Here is a 25,000-nt window from a genome sequence, read left to right on the forward strand (position 1 = left end):
AATACAAAAACACGATCTGACACCAAGACTATAAAATAAATAAGAGACTCAACTCTCTCTGGTTTTTCCTTCCCTTGACAACTATGAATAGCCGCAGGAGGAGCGAGACGAGACGCAGGATAAGGCAAGAGATGGTGAATGACTTCGTAACTCCCCAACGATAGGATCACCTGGTGTCCATCACTCGGGTTAATTAAGGCGGTGTCCTTGGACGAGTGACTCAGGAACAGAACGAGGGAGTGTCGAAGGAGGATGGAGGCGTGGAGAACGGAGGAACATAATCATCTGGTATCAAGGACGAGGCTGAAAAACGGGTACTGAAAACTGACTGTGATATAACGCAGCAACAATGAGGTCATATGGAGCACCGGTTGGGGTTACGAAAGAGCCCTACCTCTCCCAACGAGAAACTGGTGTGAGACAGTATCAAACTCGCAACTTTTAAGTCTGAACCGAGCACTGTACCGAGCTACCCTAGAAGAAGGAGTGAGAGACGGAGGAAGATAGGTTGTAGAAGAAGTATAACAGTGTAAGAGGAGAAGGGCTCGAGGGATAACCAGGAGGATGAAGAATAGGGTGGGTAAGGGTGGCAGCTTTACAAGACCGTGGGAGGACGGTAGGAAGGCAGACCCGAGGAAATTCAATACTTTGAGTTACAAGTTATCCTGTAAGTCACCTCTGCTCTCCCTCACCATCCCAGAGGCTATGGAGACTTGCAGAATTTTGGTGTGGGAAAGAGCAGCGGGGGGTATGTACTCGCAATGGGCGGGAACTCAATACCTAGGGTTGGAGTTGTCATCTAAATCGCCTCTGTTATCCCTCACTACTAAAGGTTCGGGGGATATTGAGGATTTAGGCGGCGGCTTCTTGCTTCCTCGGCGGCAGCACATGACGCGGCAGCACTCGTCCTTCTTCTCGTGGATGAGTTTCTCGTAGCCAACGCAGACCATCACTACCACCATGATGATTGTCGAGATTCCCAGCACAAGGAAGATGCCCTGAAGGTTGTACAGCTTGTCCTCTGTAACGGGTGGAGGGGAGGAGTCAGCGGTGGCGCATCTAACACAAGCACGAGAATGCGGTCTTTCCAGCTCGCAGGGAATGTTTATTGCAAGAAAAAAATTGCGCTGCTGAATAATTAGTGACAAAAACATTACACACACACACACACACACACACACACACACACACACACACACCACACACACACACACTGTAAGGCAGTTTCTAGTGATAACCGTAAACGCCTTCTTAATTACTGGTATTCATTAAAGTGGAAAGACCTTTATGAGATTACTTCTCATTATTCAAGCAAAAAGAAATTAAAATATCGATGACCCAGGCAAGGTTGCAGCGCGCTCGGCGCCACGTACTCACCGCCGTCATCTTCCCCGGTGAGGAAAGTGAAGCTGGTGCCGACCATGTGGGTGCGGCCTCGGTACCCGTCAGCCCTCAGGTTGTAGCGCCGCAGCCGGTACAGACCCCCGAGGCGGAACTCGAAGCTGTGGAGAGGATGCAGATGTTACTATGTGATGCAGTCCTTGTGTCCCTGTGACTCTTCCTACAACCTTCACAGAAAAGAAGAAGAAGAAGAAGAAGAAGAAGAAGAAGAAGAAACTTCATTTACCTACGTTGTTATGTTCTTACACTTTATATAATCCTAAGAAAATGTTAAATATATCTACGAATGATGAAAGAATAAGGTGACTTTTAAGTGCTAAGAAACTGCCTTGTGTAGGTCAATTGGCTCTTTGAAGTCTCCTTACTTTCATACATTCTAACGTAAGCTCTCGCACTTTTGCCATTGAATCTCACTGCAGCCAACCCCAACCAGTCCCTAGCACGTAGCATCCCTCCTTCCCACAACTCCTTTATACTTTTATTTACACACCACAAATCTTGCACTGTAATCTTGCTACTCCTCACGTGACGATGCAAAAGATTCCCGGATGCGCCCATGACCTTGCTGACCGCTGCCCAAGCTACCAATGAGCTATGAGCTAGTGCTTATATTTTTAAATGTTTCGTTCTCATCTCTCAGCTCCTTTTCATAGGCTCTAACTGATGTTATTTAGGTTTTCAAGGGCCTAACTTGAATTCTTCACTATTTACCAGGAAAAGACTAATGAAAAGCTAATAAATCATCTCTGCAGCCTTTGATAAACTGTCCTGATAAATGATAGACCAAAACGCTTAAGGACATGGAGATAAGAATGATCGTACCCGAGGCGGCCCGACGCTGGCTCGTATAGAGAGGTGGGATCGAAGTCGCCACCGTTCGCCACTGTCTTGAGGGTGATGTAGTGGCGGCTGGAGTCGTGAGGATCCTTGTAAATCACCGTCACCTGAGGAAGGAAGAAAGCTGGTCACTGGTGGAACAAGGGAAGAGACGAGTAGGAATGCTAAGGTATATGGAAGGAGGAACAAGGTACAGGGAAGAAGAAAGGAAACAGAGAGCGATAGAGAGGGTATGAGTATACTCAGGTGATTATAAGGTTAATACTATATGCGGGTAGAGAGACGAGTGAAAATGCTAGGAGGATATATGGAAAAAGTAAAATACAGGGGATAACAGGATACAGGAAACTGAATAAAGAGAGAGGGTATAGGTGTAGTCAGATAAAATAAGAGGTTATATAATGATTCTGGTCATTAAGGTAGTTAGGCTCTCAAGATGAACTATTGCAACTATTTTGTAAGTGACCATTGATCTAGTGCTGTTACGAAGGGTGAAACTGCCGACCAGACGACTGAACGAACTGGAGAAAGAGAGGAAGGGGAATATACATGATAACTTTTGTATTATTTATATATTGATGTTGGAAATCAGATGAAAGAGGTGGTGGTACTGGAAGTGTGTGTGTGTGTGTGTGTGTGTGTGTTAGATAGCTACCACAGAGGTCACACACACACACACACACACACACACACACACACACACACACACACACACACACACACACACACACACACACACACGCGCGCGCGCGCGCGAAGGTGGCATTGTACTTATCGTCCTGACACGCAGTAATAAGAGTAATAAAGAAGATTCACGCGACTTAGAACCAACAACAACGTAGAATAATATTATGACTTACTGATGTAACACCTTTAGCAGCGACCCCTCTCTTCCCCCTCCACACACACACACACACACACACACACACACACACACACACACACACACACACACACACACACACACACACACACACACACACACACACACACACACACACACACACACACACACACACACACACACACACACATACACAGGCACACAAGCACATACCAACACACGCCTGCTCAGTAAGTGCCCACCACACGCTATCACCAATAACACCGCAGTAAATCAAGGAAATCTTTTAAGGTACACGCTAAAGAAACTAGACCTAACTGGGGAAGACTGGTATATACAAACACACACACACACACACACACACACACACACACACACACACACACACACTCCTTCACTCCACACTGCCACTTCCACTCTTGATCTCCCCCCACGAAAACAACGATAATAAAAGAAATAAAGAAGAAGAAGAAAAAAAGGAGAAAAAAAGAAGCTAACTACCGCCTTGGCAACTCCCTAAGGTATGTAGTGGCTCTTTATCAAGTTCAATAAATCGATCACACACTTGGAGACAGAAAGAGAGAGAGAGAGAGAGAGAGAGAGAGAGAGAGAGAGAGAGAGAGAGAGAGAGAGAGAGAGAGAGAGAGAAGACCCAAGATTCGTGCAGTACACTTTAAAAGATCGAGGAGGGCACAGTGAGTGGGAGGGGAGAAGGAATTCCGCCCTTGAGTTTAGTCTGATATCTATTGAGTGACTGACTGTTGAAATGAGAGAGAGAGAGAGAGAGAGAGAGAGAGAGAGAGAGAGAGAGAGAGAGAGAGAGAGAGAGAGAGAGAGAGAGAGAGAGAGAGAGAGAGAGAGAGAGAGATATGGGGGGAGGGGAGAAATGTACAGAAAGACAGACGAAAACAAGAAGGACGAGAGGAAGAGGAGAAGGAGGAGGAGGAGGAGGAGGAGGAGGAGGAGGACGAGGTGGAGGAGGAACAGGAAGAGAAGGAAGATGAGAAGGAGTAGGAGAATGATGAAGAAGATGGGGAGGAGTTGGAGGAGGAGCAGGTGAAGAAGAGGGAGAAGAAGAAGAGACGGCAGAAGAGGAGGACGAGGAGGAGGAGGAGGAGGAGGAGGAGGAGGAGGAAGAAAGTATGAATCAGCAGCAAGTGAAGGGGAGAGAGGGAGTAAGCAATCAGAGAGAGAGAGAGAGAGAGAGAGAGAGAGAGAGAGAGAGAGAGAGAGAGAGAGAGAGAGAGAGAGAGAGGGTTGATATGGAAACGAAACTTGTATTCATCTTTGAGAGAGAGAGAGAGAGAGAGAGAGAGAGAGAGAGAGAGAGAGAGAGAGAGAGAGAGAGAGAGAGAGAGAGAGAGAGAGAGAGAGAGAGAGAGAGAGAGGAAGAAGGGAGGAAGGTGGAAAAGAAGGAAAGACGAAGGGAAGATCAGAAGTGAATAAGTGTTTGAGATAACAATATTTTTACCTGCAGAATTTCTTGTAAAATATCTACAGTATTAAAAGTTACGTTAGAGTATTAGTATAGAAATAAGTAGGTGCTAAAAAGAAAGAGGGCTGGAAATAAGGAAGGAGTACAGAGCGAGAAGAAAGACAAGGAAGAAGATGAAAAAAAGAAGTAGGGCAAAGACAGACGGGATGGAAGAAAGACAGGAAGAAAGGCAGGCTGGACAGAAAGAGAGGATAGACATACATACAAAGAAAAGAACAGACAAATGGACACAATGAAAGAGAGACAGCGATGAGTAATAGGATTAGAGACAAGATGGAAAGGACAAAGGCAAAGGATGTAACAGAGAGCATAATGATAAAAAAAATGCGGCAGTGGACAAAAGAATAAATAGATAAAGAAAATGATGAATAAAAAGTTAATGAAATAAAAAAAAATGTAACTAGAAAATAAATACGAACATAGAAGATAGCAAAAAAAAAAAAAAAGATAGTAGTAAAGAAAAGAATAAGAGGATAGTGCAAATAATGAAGAAAAAAGCAGTAGAAATGAAGAACCTAACCAATGAATGGATACGAATATAGAAAGAGCATAAAAGAAAAAAAATATTAAGGAACAAAAGAATAAAAAAAATTATAAAGATTCTGAATAAAATAAGAGAAGTAAAAAAGAATAATAGATAAGTATGTAGGAAATAGAAAAAAAAAAAAAAAGGAAAAAAGTGATGAAATAATAATAATGATGATGAAGAAAGAACGTGTGGGTAGCGGTAGTGACGATGAAAATGTGGGCGACTGGAAGAGAGTACTGGTCTGGGCTGGATTGGGCGGGTACTTTCTAATAACACACTACGCGGTGAAACTATCGATTCCCGTGACCTTGAGGTAATAAGGTACCCTACCATTATTTATCTTCCTTGTCACCTGAACCCTAAGTTGCGTCCACTATATCCACAGCAGTGTATCCACATTCGTGCTATACTTGTACCTTATCCACATCCATTCCAGCATGGTCTCCTTTCTATCTAAATTCCTGTTTTACGTTATCCAAATACTTTCCATCATGATCTACTCGCTTTTCTTTGTCACCTATCCTGAGCTATAACTTATGTCCAGGACTGTCTATACACACTCGTAATATACCTTATTCACATACATTCCAGTCTTCTCCTACCCTATCCCAAGCTTTTTTTTTTTTATTTATGTAAGCGGGGTTATGGCCAAAGGCTACAAAAGTGCGGAAAGAAGGACTTATTGAATGTGCCAGCCCCTGAAAAGTTTAGCCAAAAGGATTATCCAAAAATCAGAGAAATTTCTTGAAATCTCCTTCTTGAGAGAGTTCAAGTCATAAATAGAGGAAAATACAAAAGCAGGTAGGGGGTTCCAGAGTTAGTATAACCTCTTTTCTCCTGCTGTTACACAACTCCGTTCTAGCAAACCAGCAAGTCTTGTAGTTGACCCACTCCTACTAGAAACCTGCCTTCTTGTCTCCTATTACACACCCAAATCTATTCCCTGTTCTTGTTCTATCCATCATTATTATCATCAGCCTCTAAGAAAGGCCTCCCCTAACCTTCTCCAGCCACCTCTACTGTCTACTCTGGTATTCCAAATCTAAGCGGGCCTTCCAGAATCATGTCCTCACCTTGTCTGTCTATCTGTTCTTTCATCTCTGCTGTCTGCTTTATTCCAGACATCAGCAAAACTTTTAATCTCATGCCCTCGTCTAATTCCTTGTCTATCTATTTTTCTCTTCACCTCTGTTGTTGGCTAGTGTACTCCAGACCTTAACAGAACTTCTAACCTCATGCTCTCACCCAGTTTGCCATCTATCTGTCCTGTCCATAAGTAAATCTAACATGAATGACCTTCGTTAGAAGGCTTGGTATGTAGGTCAGTCCAGCCAGTCCTGAAGACAGTGTGAGAGGATTCATTAATAGTGAATTAGGAGACAAACATTTCACATATTTTGCGTCTTCGGCACGGATAATCCCTTCAAGGATGCATGAGTAATGTAACCAGCGGCGGTAATTCACATGGATCCCTGCCACTTTCACAGTTTTTATGCCTTTTTTTTCTTTTTTTTTTTGCTCTGGTTTGCGTGTGTTGTGTTACTCACGATTTTTTTTTTGTCTTGTTTTTGCATGTGTTGTGTTTAGCATTCCTTTGTTGTTTACTATTGCATTGTGGTGTGTTACTTTGTTGTTAAGTGTGCGTGTTTACATAAAACCAAAAAAAGTTAATTGTCTCTAAATGAAAGAGATTATGATGAAAATGGAATCACAGCAAAGCCACAAAGAGAAATAGCATATATGGATATTTTCTATGTATAAGAAAAATCACTTAAGTGGAGAGAAAAAAAAAACGACAAAAAAAACTCGCTCAATTATCGTAACTAAATTGAAAATAGAAGTATGAAAACACGAGAACCCAGTTTAGTTTCTGAGGTGTCTTGATACTTCTATTTCAAAGCAGTTCAAGTCTTAGGCAGGAGGAAACACAGAAACAGGAAAAGAATACCACATTTTACCATTAAAAATAATTAAAATACTCTTACGTCAGATTCTAAAGAGTTCTAAACGTATTGAGGCAGACTGGATATGAAATTCGCATTTACGTAAAAAAAAAAGAGAAGAAAGCAGATCAAGGAAACTGTTTAAAGTAAAATATGCAAGACTGCAGCGAAAAAAAAAAGAAAAGAAAGCAGGAAGAGATTAGTATGAGGGGGAGGAAGAAGAGGAGGAGGAGGAGGAGGAGGAGGAGGAGGAGGAGGAGGAGGGAGTGGTTAGTCAGAGAAGAATGGGTGACTAAACTGTTTCTAGCTTTTAGTGTGTTCAGTACTAAGAAATTAGTCATGGGAGGAAGAGGAGGAGTAAAAGGAGAAGGAGGAAAAGCCGGTAATCATAGGAGGAAAGATAACTGAACTCTTCCTAATACCTACTAGTAGTGCTGTGTGTGTAGTAGTAAGAGATTAGTCATAGGAGGAGGAGCAGAAGAAAATGGAGGAGGAGGAATTAAGTTAGACGAAGGAGAAAGGCTGACTACAGACCTTATCGTGACTCATCCCTCACATGCAAGGCTCAGATGAAAGCACTAGCTTCCATCACAAGAATCGTACATTTACTGCTACGATCGTTCTTTCTTAATATTTAGAGCACCGTAAAAAAATAAAAGAATTGCACACAAAAGAAAAGGAAAGAATAAGAGAATAATGTTTGTATTTTCTAGGCTACGGAACCAATTACTTACGTGACTGTACTTAATAAATGTATCTAAAACGCCGTACGTGATTATGGGAAAATTGTGTAGAAGCGAGAGGTTAGAATGATGACCCACTGCTTCTACAAAATATACAACGTATTTTCTTACCTATAGTTAGTCTTGTAAAACAGCAAACCTTTACTTAAATGAGAGTTAAGGCGTAGCGAGGGAAAGTAAGGTAGGAAGACGTTTAAGGGATGATTGAGAGAGAGAGAGAGAGAGAGAGAGAGAGAGAGAGAGAGAGAGAGAGAGAGGTTGTTCATGTTCGTGCGTGTAGCTGTCTGTGTTTGTGCGTGTAGGGGTCCGTCGGTGTGTATGTGTGTGTGTGTGTGTGTGTGTGTGTGTGTGTGTGTGTGGAGATCCCTGCTATACTTTATGACGTCTACGCAACTCATCAGCTAAATGAACGCAGGATTTATGTGTATGTGTGTGTCTCTCGGCGGCCTGGGGGCGGTGGAGGCGGGACGCGGGGACTGTCGTCTCCACCACCACTACCACCACCTCCACCGCCTCATGTCTCGTGTGGCGCAGAGATTTAGGTGGTGGTTAGTTGAGATTCAGGCAGGATTTATATGCGTACCTCGAGGCAGGTGTCCAGTAATCCCGCGCCTGCCACACAGTGCTCTGCTCGATTCTTGAGGATTTTTTTTTCTTGATTCTTTTTTGCTGCACTGCGACGTGAGAATAGTGTGCAAACACTGTTGTAATTTTGATCCGTGGTGGGCCCAAAAAAGACTATCGCAGTTTTGATATGTAGTTCTTGAAATAAAAAGACTATTACAGTTTTGATACGTTAGTGCTCCACAAAAGACTACCGCAGTTTTGATACAACACGAGACTTGAGGAAAAGAAGCGAAGACAGAATCTACAACTGGTTTCTTTAGATTTTTTTATTCAGTCTTTATTCGTCAACATTTAGGGAAAGTCTGAAAAAAGGGAGGAAGGGAAGATGATCGAGGCAACACAAGACATGACCTTGAGGAAGACAGCGATTCTCTGGATTCTTTTGATCTTTTGCTCAGTTTTTTCTTTTCTTGCCGCTAGTGTGAAAATAAATAAATAAATAAATCAGTGTGAATAATTCTACTGCCACACAAAGCAACACAAACCATAACATGAGACTGGAGAAGACGAACATTGAGAAACTCCTGAAATATTTTTTATCGAATTATTTTTCTGTCAATGAAACCTAACGATAGTGTGAAAAAAAAAAAAGACTCGCAGTGTGGTGAAAGTTCTCGAAACAACACTAGACAACACAAGACCTGAAGAGAAGGAGGAAGGGAGGAAGGAAGGCGAGTGGGTGGGCGGAGGGAAGGACGCAGGAGTTTCGTGAGAAGTTCTGCAGACGAATGGCTTGGTGGTGCATCGAGCGGTCGAGGAGACGTGAAGGAAAGGGTTACGTGGCGGAATAATTAAAGACCCCGCGACACTCCTGTACTAAGAAGAAAAGACCAACACCTTGTCGTGGAACTGAGACGATCTGAATGTACCAGCAAGGAAAAGAAACAAAGAAATCGTCGTATTATTATTCTAAAGCACATCACTCTTTTGAATAAAACTCCTTGAATGAAATTTAGGAATGTTCTTGGCTGTGATCTTGTGGTATATTTTGTCTCATATTATTTAGTTTGATTTAAAGAAGCTTAATGAAATAAGAAATATAACAGTCTTGTCATATCTTTGAGCATATTGAATAAAATGTAGCAGTGTTTTTAGCAGTGTTCTCATAGTACTTTCCGTCTCATATTACTTGGATTGACTTACAGAAGCATGCTAGAATAAGAAAATAATAATCCCACCATATTGTTAGCATATTACGAATAATCTTAGAGTAAAACTTAACAATGTTCCAGCATGCGATCTCTCAGTATATTTTGTATTATATTACTTGATTTAATTTATAGAAGCGAGCGGAAAAAAAAAGTCACATATTGACCATATTACGTGTACTCATCGAATAAATCTGAGTAGTATGTTTTCGTTAATATTTTATAACATACCTTGTCACACACGACTTGACTTGACATCGTAAGTATAAGAAAGGTTAAGTAGTGGCTGGTAAACCTTCGTGCAACACAAAACAGCACATCAAATATTAACACGCCTCTTGAACTAAATTGACTTCTTTCGACTCATTATCTAACATTTTATTGGTAGCGGCAAGTTGGGAGTTTTCACTATTTTTTTTTTGTCTTTTATGGGTCCCCTTGACGCATAAAGAGAAAAATAACATCGACCACAGTCTTAAGCACGTACTTACACAGGCAGTATAAAACAAGAGCCACAGCAAATCAATGCTTCTTTTCACGTAAAAATAAAAGCTCGCATTTCTTCACAGTGTGGGTGGTTAAACAGCAAAAGTCACGGCCGAACCTTTGTTTATTCCGAGCAAAAACTCAAGTTTTCGTTTCTTTGTAACTCCTCAGCATGGTACATACGGACGGACGCCCCGGTGGCAGATCCTTCCAGACTGCGGGTCATTATTGTGACTACTGCATGAGGGAGGCGCGGCGAGGAGGACCAAATAGACTCCCGACTCATCGATTGCAGGACACGACTCACTCACACACCACCACGCACCTTGTCCTGACTATGACACGTATTCTTCAACATTTCGATGCCTTAGCTTGACTGCTTTTAACTCCCTCCACTGCTGTGAGTCCTGAGCCTTAATAAAGCACTATGGCGCAAGTTCAGTGTGTGATTTGGAAAGACACCACTAGCAATAGAAGGTGTGGTGGAGTAGTTTAAACCTTTCATTGCCTATAGTTTAGATTTTTGTTCAGTATAGTAGTGTAGGATTACTCAGATAATAGTGGTTATATTGTCGTTACTAGCCAGAGAGTTAATAGGTTGTTGTTAAAGTTGTTGGGATTTTCAAGGGTGTTTCTTCATGATCCTAGCAATAGTTTTTAACAGGGGAGCTAGTCACTTGATACAGGGGCGGATGGTACTCAGATCATATAGGCCTCACCATATAGTGCATCTATCCATCCACACACCCATTGACTTATCTATCCATTTACTTACTCACCTATCAACACAGCCAAATATCCATCCACACACCAACTCACCCATCGGCCCATCCATGCATCCAACCACCCACTCACTCTTTTACCTGTCCGTTCATTCACCCATCCACCTATCCATCCACACAAAAATTCATCCATCCACAAATCAATCAATCCACCCATCGACTTACCCCACCCCCATCCACTCTTCCATACACCCACCAACTCGCACGTCCGTCCTTCATCCACTAATCCACTCTCTCTCTCTCTCTCTCTCTCTCTCTCTCTCTCTCTCTCTCTCTCGATAGATAGATAGATAGATAGATAGATAGATAGATAGATAGATAGAGAGAGAGAGAGAGAGAGAGAGAGAGAGAGAGAGAGAGAGAGAGAGAGAGAGAGAGAGAGAGAGAGAGAGAGAGAATGAAGCAATGCTGGACATATGGAGGACTTGAAATTGTGCACTATAGAATGGTCATTAATTTAAGGTATATTGAAAAACACTCACACACGATGAAAAGCTTTTTATTTCTTATTTTATTTTCTAGTATACCCAACGCTCTAAGGATCCGTATTTGGATGGGTGGATAGATGAGTAAGTCGGTGGATCGCTGAATGGCTGGATGAATGGAGGGTGTGGGTAATAAGGTGTGTGGATGAGGTGTAGATGGTGGATTTGTTGCAGGGGAGTAGATGGGTGGATGGATAAGGAAGTGGATGGGTGAATGAGTATGAATGAGTAAGTTGATGAAGGGTTAGTGGACAATGGATAGATGGGTGGATGGATTAATGGGTGGTTGTGGTTGTGAAGGGGGAGGTCAATAAGTAATGAATGGTAAGATGGATGGGTTGTCAGGTAGATGATTTGGTGGGTGTGGGTGGGATGATGGATGGGTGAGTACGAGTTGGTGGGTTAGCGGGTAGGAGATAAGTGGATGAATGGGTAGCTGAGCCTGTAGATAGTGTGCAGTGGGTGGATGGGTGGATGTGGTTGAGTGAGCGGCTGGACGGATAGGCTAATGGAGGTGGGTTGGTGGGTGTGTAAATCGATGGATAGAAGAATGAGGTTATGGATGGGTGGATGTGAGTGGATGGATATGGCTGAGTGGCTGAGTGGATGGGTGGATATGGCTGAGTGAACAGCAAGAGAAAAAAAGGGACTCACTGGAGGTGTCAGTCTCTGAAAAGAACAGTTCAAAAGCAAATCCAAAGTTACCTCGTGCAGTGTCTTGATTGTTGAGAGGGAAGGGATGAGCTTAGTTTTCTTTGCGGGTACTACATGAATATTTGGTCTATTTGTTCCCGATATTTGAGTTTTGTGCTAATTTAGTGCCGATGTTCCCGATATTTGAGTATTAGCACCCATAAGTATCCACGAACACGTCCACAACAATCTAAATTAGCTCTAGAAATGAAAGATCTAGTAATTTCATGTAGCCAGAATTCTTGTACGTGCGAGTGTAGACTAACCTTGGTGAACGAGAGACAAAGAAAAACCGATCAGCATATTGGCTGAAAAAGAATTTAGGAGCGACCGAGTCTCATTAATGCGGTGGGAAGTAAATCACTGTCATTTATATTCACTGGCGCCATCTAGCAGCCATGCATCACCCAACGGAACAAAGTAACTGGAGAAGCGTGGTGATGGTGTGTGGCGGTGGAGAGAGAGAGAGAGAGAGAGAGAGAGAGAGAGAGAGAGAGAGAGAGAGAGAGAGAGAGAGAGAGAGAGAGAGAGAGAGAGAGAGTGTGTGTGTGTGTCACGTTGGTGCGTCAAGTGATCCCCATCGACCAGCCACTGCTACTCCTACACAAGGAAACGCAAAGGAAGACCAAGCAGCAATAGACCTGTTGTCTCTCACAAGGCTGCCTGTGATGAGCCCTTCCCTGACCTGACCTCTCATGTCCTTATGATAGGCAATGCATACTCATATTGTACAGGGACTATGATTAAACTGAAACTGAACTGAATTATACGAGTAAAGGTTTGAAACACCAAGCTAACAATTGAGTGTTTGGAGTTAAAGGTGTTACAGTTATGTACGGATCAGGTGAATAATCTGACATGGATTTGGAAAAGGTGAAAGTATAAAAGCTGAAGGTTGGGAGAGAATTTCAAACACAAAGCCGACAGTCGACTATGAAACAATGAAGATGATATCCCTAAACATTTCCTTGTCCTATCTCTTACATCTAGCAGGCTCTAGTGGAAGCTATATAGGTTTCCAGGAAAAGTTCCGTGATTCTAGTAATAGCTGAACAAAGTTTCTGTATCATCATTGCAGGAAACGCCCTCAAGAACTGACTGATTATCTTTGCAGAAACTCGTCTTATTGAAAATCCCAAGTGTTTAAGAGTACGGGTGCTAGACTGTTAAGGTTTTGTTTATTAATAGGTGGATAATCAGAAGCTTGGACACATTGGACATAATGTTAGATATGGAGGAGGTGTTAAACTCGTCAGAGAAAGGAAGTTCTTATCTTTGTGCAATTATGTTGTTCAAATACGCATGTTTAAAAATAAAGATGGAGGATAAGAAAATGCAAAAGGCAGGCATGGAGAACGTGTAAAAATTAGGTTGTAATCAAAGTTATAAGAAATTCAAGCACAAAGCCAAAAGTTTACGAAGTAGTAGCAAGAGCGTAGCAGTTACACCAGTTAAGGGAATCGGAAGGACTTGTTCAGAAAGGCCAAAAAAGGAAAGAAAAAAAAAAAAAATGCGAAGTGGCACTATGAATGTTACAAATATGCAGGCTTAAGTGAACTTGAAATAAATAATAATAAAAAAAAATGTATGAGGATAGATATGGAGGAAATGTAAGAGTTATGTAACAGTTGACATGGAAGTCGTCCGAACGTTACGTGAGGGACGTGACATTGCCGATTCTTCCTCAAGTGGAGTCTCACAATTCCTTTATCAAGCCATTAAATCTGCAGGGTTCGCTCACACGCATGGCTACGTGTCCCTCCTGCGTCCGGGTTCGCTTTTGCTATTAAGGATCAAAGGCATTATCTTATCCGGCTACTGTTTATCGTTACGTAATTAATAGGATGGATAAGGGCTACAGAAATTAATGAAAATCACTGCAGCTTCATAGGAAAGTTTGTAGAAGGAAGAGTTTCATAGAGAGAAGGCATATTAGTTTTTACAAAATTTATCAAAGGATGGCGAGGAAATATGATAAGATTAATATAGAGCTTTCCGGCATTTACTTTGCGTTGGATGTTCCAGGGGCGCGATGATAATGCACCGTGTACCAGCGTAGGACTTGGTTCCTCTTACGCCCAGAACTAGCTCTAGGTGAAAAGATAATAATAATATTGAAATTAAAACCCTCAAATTAAACACAAAAGAAGAAAACATCGTAAAGAATTTTCGTAGTGAGTGAAAAAAAAAGACATCAACAACAATATAAATAAAAGGAGAAATAAATAATTTTTGCTTTTGTCTCTCTCTAGCTTTCTTTTCTTCTTTCATTCCTTATACATCATTCATCTCTCTCAGTGTGATGGAATGAAAGGAATGACTGTCTAAATATTTATGTTGGTATAAGACAGGCTAACTCTTATCACTTTTTTATTCTTTTATACTTATGCTCTTACATTACCATGAGGGTCCCTTGAGACTTGTGACGTGTGTGTGTGTGTGTGTGTATGTGTGTGTGTGTAAGAGAGACTAACACTAAGGCTAACAAAAAGTCCGAAAAAATGTCCACTGAAATGCCAGCTCCCAGTGTGTGTGTGTGTGTGTGTGTGTGTGTGTGTGTGTGTGTGTGTGTGTGTGAGTGTGTGTGTGTGTGTGTGTGTTCAAGAGGCAGCGTAGTGTGCATGGCATTTTCAAGAGGCAGCGTAGGCGTGAATGGCGATCGCGAGGGTGGCGTAGTCATTAGCTATGGAATATTCATGATGATTTATGTCACCGCTGTGTGTGTGTGTGTGTGTGTGTGTGTGTGTGTGTGTGTGTGTGGGGTGTGTGTTTCTGTCCATACCTGTTTTTTTTTCTAACTTTTGCTTACCTATTTCTTGTCCTTTCGTGTTTGCCTTTTCTACCTTCTTTACTTGCCTGTCTTTGTTTTTTTTTTCGTTTTTCTTATCTATTTTTTTTGTCTCTTCTTGTCTTCGTCTGTCTGTCTGAGTGTCTTCTTGCCTGTCTCCTTGTCCTTCTCTCTATATGTCAGTCTATTGATTGGTGAATTCTCTTTATCTCCCTTTCTCACTTGTGTATTCGTCTTATTATCTATTTGCTTATCTGTCATTCTTTCTGTTTGGTTATTCTCTCTCTCTCTCTCTCTCTCTCTCTCTCTCTCTCTCTCTCTCTCTCTCTCTCTCTCTCTCTCTCTCTCTCTCTCTCTCTTTCTCTCTCTCTCTTTCTCTCTCAATCTATCTATCTATCTATCTATCTATCTTTCTTTACCTGTCTTTCTGTTTATATGTCTCTCTATCTGTCTCCTTCTACAATCGTCTTTTCTACCACAGCAGCGGTTCCCAAATACCTGATGAGTGTTACTAGACAAAGAATACTTCGTGGCGTGTCCCTTTGTGTTAGTCTTTTGTTGCCTGTGGTGTTGGCATGGTGTATTAGAATTGAGGTACGTGGTAATCATCTTCCTGATACTCTATAGACCGTCAGGAACCTAAATACTGAAGAATTAATAATGATAAGTGCTGTTCCCGTCTTCTATATGGGACACGTGTTATTAAAATATGAACCCCCGTCCTCTTTCGGTAGAGTTTCGAACTAGTCTGAAGATTGCACTGTCCTCTAGCGGTGGGTTTCTGAACTGAATAAGGATTAGGGACTTGTTTTGTCGCTGAATATTCTACAAGGAATCCTTGCTCACTTTTTCCACGTCATCGCCATCAGACATGGAAATATTGCACTACGTAGAAAATTTGTTAGTATCGACGCATCAGTTGGGTTTCTTTGAGGTTCCTCGTGTGTATTATTGAGAGAAAGACCTTCCATTACGCTGCTATCGCTGTGTATTAGTGGGTAGGTCGAGGCTGATATGAAAGTCAAATTTTATGATACCTAATTGGAGAAGCAGCTCGTGCATATTCGTGATGCATCGCGGCGCCGCACACAAACACACCCGCGCTTCATGCAGTCTAGGATTGAATAAACAAGTACATATATCATCAATCCTGCATGACACTCCAGTATGGGAGATTGTAACAACATCTACTGTCTACCTACATACCAGACGGGCGATACCATACGGCCCAGACAAAACACCACACACTCATGCACACATCATTCATACTCTTAACCAACATTCAAAATACTGTAGGAAAGTTGTTTGTACGAACGTAGGAAAAAAAAAAAAGAAGGAATAACTAATTTTGACTTTCCCAGGCTACATAACTACTGAAGAGACTGTAGTGCAAAAATGAATGCTTAAAAAGTTGCTAGAGATTACGAAGAATATTGTTTATGACGCTGATAACGCATGACATGAAAATACGCGACATGACACTTGCAAGACACCAGTTTGGAAGATATGAACACCTCAGCATTGGAATAGTAAGGAAAAGGAAAATGAGACACACATTTCAGTAGAATAATAATTGGAACTCTCTCTCTCTCTCTCTCTCTCTCTCTCTCTCTCTCTCTCTCTCTCTCTCTCTCTCTCTCTCTCTCTCTCCACGCTACGCAGTAATTTTCTTTATGTATAATCGCGTCATTTAGTCATTTAGTCATGTATCATTTTACATTTTTTTTTTCACCTTGTCACTCTATAATAATTTGCGTGCGTTATTTTGCTTCGTGCACAAAATCATTTATACCGCCACAACGTTACGCCATCCACATACATGACGATCCTTTTCTTTTTTTGTTTGCTAAAGATGGAGAAAAGTCACGTCGCTCTCTCTGTAAGTATTTGCTAGTCTTTTTCATTTTGTCCTGTCTGGATTTGTGTCATTTTCTGTCTCTCTACCTCTACGTCCTTCTGTTTGTCTGCCACTGTCTGGGTTTCTGTTTCTCTGTCTTTCCCTCTCTCTCTCTCTCTCTCTCTTTTGACAATGCCTCTCTCTTATTTTCCTCTCCCTCCTCTGTTTTTTTTTTTGTCTCTAGGTATTTATCTCTGTCTATCTATGTCTGTCTCTGTTTTTGTCTCTTTCCCTTGACAACTCTCTCTCTCGTAACTCCCTTTCCCTCCTGTCTAGCACTACCACTCCAGCTAAATGTCATCTGAGTAATAAATTATTTGATTATTTTTAGGGATGACGCAATAGCAGGCTTTGATCCGAGTATTAGAGACGAAAGTTTACCTTCTTGTGCTTGAGTGAATAAACGAAAATGGAAATTTTCCTTAGGGTTTCCATATCTTCGAAAAACTAGATTAAAATTAGGTATGTAAAATAGAATAGGTAACTAATAATAGATAGGTATATCATAAGAGCATAAGAACAAAACTTCAAGAAGCCTTAAAGTCTATACGTGGCAGTTCCTGTGTAAAGCATACCTACCCATATCCACTTATCCCTCCAATCCATAAATTCATCTAATATTCTTTCAGACCTCCTTATTGGCTCGGCGCAAACACCCTGGCTGCTGAGTATGTATAAATTAGGTTATGTAGTCTCTGTATATAATGGTTTAAAAAGAATGTTACCTAGTTAATTTTGATAATAATTAAGCCCTTGTTAGGAGTTTCTTATCGTAAAACCTCATCTCTTCTACCATTCTCTTAATCACCGCCCTCTGTAACCGTTACCTCCACTACTGCTACTCATTTGCCGCTAATATCACTACTACTACTACTACTACTACTACTACTACTACTACTACTGTTATATCTATCGCCTGAAACCGGTTAAACGTTACTTTTATTAACAGTTCATCCCCTTTACTCATACCCTTCTTCTCCTTACTATAAATCAACACTGTCCGTAACTACCTCACCCACTACTACCACTACTACCACTATTATTTCTCTGAACATTCCATCTCCTCCCCTTTTCTACAAATCAAGTCCATTCTATAAGTACTACCACCATCACTATCATTTTCTACTATCTCTACCATCACGACTATCATTCACTACCTACCACTACGTGCTACTATCACCATAAATCTTACCCATCTCTCTTTTGTTATCTGTAACTACTATACTACCACCGCATCTAACTACCACCATCGCCACAACAACCACAATCACCACAACTGCTCCCACCTTTATCACCGTCATGTCTGCGCTATATAGTCTGTGTTGCTTGGCGCTATGATTTTGTTGTTCTGGTTACTCACCACCACCACCACCACCACCACCATCTCTTTACCCTGTAGCCAGTTATAAGCAGTTAGCAAACAGCCTTCCAAGAACCTAAAGGCTTGTTGTTGTTTTGCTATTCTTTGTAATCTTTTGTAATTTTTTTAATCACTGTTACCTCTGCCACTGCTACTGCTACTACAACAACAACTACTACTACTTTTACTACTACTACCACTACTACTGTTGCTACTGATGCTACTCCTGCTATTACTAAAACACAATCGTAGCAATGGCAACAACAATAATGTAAACACAAAACTGTCATAAGGTCACGGACACATTTCATCTTTACGAAGTGGACGTTGGGTTGCCGATCCACAGAGTTTACCACGAAAAATCGATACTATTTCACTCACGCGGCGGTCTGCTCTTTGCCTTACACCAGCAGCCACGTGCTTCTGGTTACCAAGGGTGATTCCTAGGCAATGTCCTTAAGTCAGGTGAAGGCCACAGCAATTCACTCGACAGGGATCCTCATCTTCTTGCTTTGAAGTGAAGTAGAAGTCTGTTTTATAATATCAGAAGTCACGATCACTGCGCAGTATTGCCAAACGTATTTCTCATGAATAAAATTATGAGAGAGAAATGTATAGACGTATGGATGGGTTAATAGGAATAGTTTCAGTATATGGACAAATTCAAGATATTATAATGTGCTGCTAAACGTATTTCTCCTGTTTTAAGGTTATAAGAAAGAGGAATGTATAGGAACAGAAAAAAAAAAAAAAAAGTTACTGGGAATAGATTCAGTACTTGGACGCATTACTTCAAGTCATTCAGCAAATTCACCAGTTAATACAACAGAAGACAGAGCAAGGTGATGATGATTGACCGTCAGATTCAAAGACACGTCACCTCGGTAAAGGTAAGGTAATGTACAGAATACCTAAAAACAATTAATAAGGCCAGCGGATAAGACTTTTCTTTTTCCGAATTATTGCAACAGTTTGTAAGGTAAGGTACAGAAGAAAATAAAAAAAAAAACAATATTATTTCAGCGTCATCCTCTCTTTTCCCGAACATTGCAGGGATTTGTACATTTGTAAAACATCAGCAACCAAACAACATCGAGTCACTGCAAATGAAATCCTGCCATGCACACGCAGTAAATTTTATGAAGGCCATCACGAAAATTACTGCTGCTTTGTAAATATACCTAATGAATAATTGACGGGGTTGATGTATACGAAAGGGGCTTATTCTGATTCCTGTGTGTGTGGTGTGTTGTGTTGTGCTGTGTTGTATTGTGCTGTCTCTACTACTACTACTACTACTACTACTACTACTACTACTACTACAAAAACAACAACGACAACTACTACTACTACTACTATTACTACTACTACTACTACTACTACTACTACTACTACTACTACTACTACTACTACTACTACTACTACTGATAACAGTGATATCAACCATAACAATAACCTGGCATGCAAGACAAATTAAAAAAGAACAGTTACACAAAGGCTCTCTTTTCTTTTCTTTCCTCCACGCCATTTTTTCCTCGCCTTGCACGACACGCACAGAACACGCGCTACATACACTTACATATTCAAAGCCCAACACCGTGTTCATCGAAGGGTACAAAAGCACGAAACCTTGACGTGAACTCTGCCTCAATTCCACGAGTTTTACCGCAACACCTTCCCGGGAATCGAGCGACGGCAGCCCGCACCGCGCAATAGCACCCAGAAAAAAGAAGAATCACCTCTATGGGGAAGAAGAATTATAAAGCGTAAAGTATCATATAAACAACTGTTCTTTTTTTTTTTTACAATACTTGGAGAAAATTAAATTATTTTTGTATATGTTCACCTGCTTCTACGCTATAGCCTGATTCTTAGAATAAAGCATTGGCATATATATGGTATGGGAAATATTATATAATGGAGAAGGAGAATAACAAAACATAAAAAAAATGACGGAAAAATCGTTCTTATTCCCCATTACTATGAAAATATGACAAAATTTTCCATATGTCTCCATTTACACAGCACCCCAACCCTGAAAAAATAAAATATAGCAGCATTATTCAAAACAGGAGAGTATGGTAAGAAAGGGAGAAGTCTTCACTGCATCGCTTGGAAGTGTTACGTACGAGAATATTATGTTAATCTCCCAACACAAGTAATGATTATTATACTCGGCGGGGTCTGAGCGGTACAAGCACTGCCGCTACCGTAGGGTTGGATGAACGCTCCTGCCCTCAGCTATTTTGGCCTTTGTGAGCCTGTTATCTACAGATCAGCGGTGCCGTGCAGAGGCCTCCCTTCCTCCCTCCCACCCTCCCTTCCTCCCGCCCGCCTCCACGCTAACCCAGATCCCAAGGGCATAACTAACTGCCGCCTAACACTGGTGGTGGTGGTGCCGACCGAGCCGCTGCAGAAGAGAATATAATATAGTATAATACTGGTCTTTATCTATTTTTCTATCTACCTTTCTAGCTGCCTACCTACGTACCTATGTATATATATTTGTATATATATATATGTGTCTGTCTGTCTGTCTGTCTGTTGTCTTTGTCTATCCCTCCATTTATATGTTTGTTTATATGTAGACACGCAAGCGCGCGCATACACACACACACACACACACACACACACACACACACACACACACACACACACACACACACACACACACACACACACACACGCTTGCACACACACACACACACACACACACAGACACACACACACACACACACACACACACACATCTACAAAAATACGTGAAATGTCAGAAGGTAGAGTCAAAAGTTTTAAGTAAAATTCTCAATGCATTAAGAGCTTTTTCTTTTTACTTTTCTTTTTCTTTTTTCTTTGCAGCAAGAGATTGTGCAAATGATCCAATGCAGGTGCCGCTGGCGGGGTGAAGTGGAAGGGTGTTAGGGGGAGTAGGGGAGAATAATGGGGTGATCTTTAAGGGGGAGAAAATGTCGCTTCTAATGGTGCATGTCTGATGATACCCCCCCCACTTGAATGAGTAAGAGAGAGAGAGAGAGGGAGAGGGCAATAAGAGACGGTCATTCACACATACACAACTAGACAGAAAAAGAGACAAGGAAAAGAGAGAAAATAAATAAATAGGCAAAACAGAGGAGGAAGCACACACACACACGCACACACACACACACACACACACGTCTCCCTTTTTCTCTCTAAGCTTTCTGCTGTTGCTACATTATCACAAGACTCCTGTGCCTCACGCGACAAGGCTGAGAAGGATGTCGAAAGAGTTAATTAAGGTCTGATGCACGCCTGACATTATGAGATGATGAGACCGAGAACGGCGTTGGTTAAAATACATAATACCCCCTTATGTATCAAAGGATGGGTGATTTAGTTCGATTAACGCTCTTGAATGGCTTATACGTGGGAACGCATGGGGAGTGAAGGTTAAAAGTAGAGGATTCTGATTTTAAGAACTCGAAGAACGTTGAAGTGTGTGTAGTACTTATACGGGAAAGTATACATGCTCAAATGTAAACATAAATAATAACTATGAAGGCTGTAAAGGACTAATAGACGAAAGTATATGTGTTCAAACTTAAACATAGATAATAACTGGGGATTGTACAGGAATAACACTCTAAAGTATATGCAGTCAAACCGAAACGAATTTCAAGGCTTAAGTGAGAAATTTTGAAAAGCAGAAATATAGAAGGGATTCATAATGTATCGTGTGCTGTTATGTATGAAAGGAGATTAAGTTTTCAGTGGTAAGGAAGAGTCGTGAATGAAACACAACATTTTTCAAGCTGCACATTGGAGCACATCAGACCACTTCTCGAGACGATTTTAGACTCGCCTTTGAACTCTTTCCTTAAGGGTCTGGCACCTTTAGTGAGCTTTTCTTTTTTCCAGTTTTTGTTGCCTTTGGCGAAAACTCTTCTTACATAAAAGAAAAAAAAAGTTACGCGATGCTCTAAAAATCTATTAAAGGAGAGTTAAGAATAAAGTAGAACCACTTGAAACATTTGAAATATATGAAACATTAATGGCCAGAAACAAGTGTTTCAATCATGTTATGTGCTGAATTAATGTCAGGCTCTGTATAAGCAAAAAACTTTTCAACCAAAAGGTAAAATACAATTGAATACCTTGTAAACAAATCAAAAGAAAAAAAACTAACTAATACAATATGAGGACACTATATCAAGAAGATAACAATAATAACAGAATATTAAATACAAAATAGAAAACTAGTAAAAATAATATGAATGAAGCAGAATGATTTCCAAGCAGCACATAATATTATTCGATGTTAAGAATCTTTTAAATGCACTTGTAATATTTTAAAAGGCTCAGAGTTTCACATGAATTAAATCCCATATTTTTTTAACCAGTTTTATCTTCGCCACTGACTACCAATGAAAACTTTTTACGTGGTTGTGAAGTTTAATAAGACAGCGTTGAAATTTTCATATTAAGGTGTATTGAACTTGTGTTACGATCTATAGTAAGCTTGTATTTCTGTGGTGACGTGCTGTATATGCATGAGCGCCCGGCCGTACCAGGAAGTTTGTATATGTATAGAGTGTGTAATAATGTGTGCCACGAGGCGAACAATGGACACAAACATACACACACACGCACACACACACACACACACACACACACACACACACACACACACACACACACACACACACACACACACACACACACACAAGGCTACAGAATTTTCGTCCCCTTCCACATTATGTACTACGTTGTCAGCGGGTCTACGTAAATTTCTGGTGGGATCATTTAGGCGTCAGAAGGATAGTATAATGTTTGGCGTGGAGGTGGTTAGGAGCTAAAAATAAAAGACATACTACTTCACATGCATGACGTCAGCCTTGCACGAGTGATAGCCAGTAAATGAGATAAATGTAGCTGCACTGTCCACACACACTTTTCTCGTCCGTCTCTGTCTCTCTCTTTCTCTGAGGTAGACTAAAATAATTCATTGACAGCTGTGCCTTCCCCCTCAAGCTTAACGAAATGATCTGGTGCAAGTTTAGGGTACTGCTTCCAGATACGTTACTGATAGCAAAGTTTAATTGGTTTATCTCGGCTCTTCTACTTATTTATTTATACATTTTGGTAAGGGGAACGGCATTATGAGTTTTTTTTTCCTTCTTTTTTTTTTTCTATTCCATTTTCTCCTTGGCCGCACTCCCTAATTCATAAGAAAAAATAAATAAATAAAAAACGGAAGGGTGATCCATTAGTTGATATATTTTAGTCTCGGTATGTTAACTTGGGGTCAGTAAATTTGTGCACTGAAGTAAAAAAAACATCATTGAGTGATTTGCTGTCAGAGTGCCACTGCCTCATTTTGAGCTTTCGTGTATCACTAAGTCCGCCCACCCGTGATAGATTGCGCTTCGTACTGATAGATATACCTGACACCTATGGCATATGAACGAGGAGGCCAGAAATCTCTCAGACAGATAGACAGGCAAGTAGACAGACAGATACAGACCCCCCACCCAGCTACTCGTAACAGAACAGGAGAGAGAAGAAAAAAAATATCAAACACAGATCCCACACAGATATTCGCTACAGAACAGGAGAGAGGAAAAAAGAGAGAGAAAAAATCTGTCTTGCAAAATTAACCCGCAGAACACAAACCGGTGAAAGAAGAACCGGGGAACGTTCCCTGAAGAATAACAGCAAGCAATACGTGACACGGGCGATGAAACGTAAAACACAATACAATATGCAACGTATATACTCTCCCCTCACCACCACCACACCGCCTTGGTTGCTCTAGGAGAGTTCACGCACGGAGGGAGCAAGTGACGTAACGTATTGTACAGATAATTAAGCAGGTATATGACAGGAGCGTGCTTGTGCCTTGGTGTTTGTACAGAGGAGACGTGAAGTGACGCTGCGTAGAAGTGTTTGTTTGTGTGTGTGTGTGTGTGTGTGTGTGTGTGTGTTTGGGGGTGCAACATGTGAGGAGGAGAGAGAGAGAGAGAGAGAGAGAGAGAGAGAGAGAGAGAGAGAGAGAGAGAGAGAGAGAGAGAGAGAGAGAGAGAGAGAGAGAGAGAGAGAGAGAGAGAGAGAGAGAGAGAGAGAGAGAGAGAGAGAGAGAGTGTGTGTGTGTGTGTGTGTGTGTGTGTGTGGTGTGTGGAAGGGAGGGAATGAGAAAGAGTAAGAGGAGGGAGAGAGGGGAAGGTGGGAGAGAAACAGAGAGAGAGAGAGAGAAAGCGGGAGGAAAGGAGGGAGGGTGCTTGTAATTACCAGGGAGTCAATACCAAGAGAGAGGTGGAGCAGTGTTAGGCCAGTGGCAAGCAAGCAGGGGCTGCGGTAACCCTCACAACACTGCTAGGCTTGGGACATGTGACTAAACAACACCTCTCAACCCACTGGCACACACCTTCCCAGACGTCTTTCCCGCCGTCTACTATATGGTTCAATGTTCCTGGCAGCTCTTAATATCTTCCACCTATTGTCTTTCTGTTAATTTCTCCTTTACGCAGATCTTCTAGCTCTTTTTTCGCAAGTCTATATGGCTCTATGATTCTAATAGCTCTCCTACCCCAGGCCCAGTCATAAGCTTCATTTTCAGTCTATTGTCTTTCAAGTCCTTCCTTATGTACGAGTAATCTATCCACCTCTGCTTTCGTCCACATCTCTTCCCACGTCTACAGTATATAATATAATTCGATGTTTCCGGATAGCTCTCCTGTATCAGACACATCTTCCTCCTACTGTTGTCTTTCAGGTCCTCCCTTAAGCACTTCATCTCCTGCTTTCGTCCTGCTCTTCGTCTCTTATCACCTATCCACGCTCCCATGCAAATTCAGCTCACGTACATTCCTCCGTGAAAATTTAGCCTAGAATGTTTCCCTATCCTGACCTAACTTAACCTTGTTTAACTTAATTGATCATGGGGAAGAATGGTTTTAGGTGAAT

At 41.3% G+C, this 25,000-nt stretch overlaps 1 protein-coding gene across 1 annotated transcript in view; it reads right to left on the minus strand.

Moving 5' to 3' along the window:
• Positions 1-25,000, minus strand: part of LOC135107926 (uncharacterized) — a 36,703-nt gene that overhangs the window by 182 nt on the left and 11,521 nt on the right. The window contains exons 2-4 of the mRNA XM_064018370.1: positions 2,224-2,345; positions 1,378-1,502; positions 1-1,021 (exon numbers count right to left, since the gene is read on the minus strand). The exon at positions 1-1,021 is cut by the window's left edge and continues 182 nt beyond it. Of these exons, the coding sequence (XP_063874440.1) occupies positions 774-1,021; positions 1,378-1,502; positions 2,224-2,345 (495 nt within the window). The 3' untranslated portion in view covers positions 1-773. The remainder of the gene's footprint in view (positions 1,022-1,377; positions 1,503-2,223; positions 2,346-25,000) is intronic.

This window comes from Scylla paramamosain, chromosome 2 (assembly GCF_035594125.1).
Source record: "Scylla paramamosain isolate STU-SP2022 chromosome 2, ASM3559412v1, whole genome shotgun sequence".
In the NCBI taxonomy this organism is placed as follows: Eukaryota; Metazoa; Arthropoda; class Malacostraca; order Decapoda; family Portunidae; genus Scylla; species Scylla paramamosain.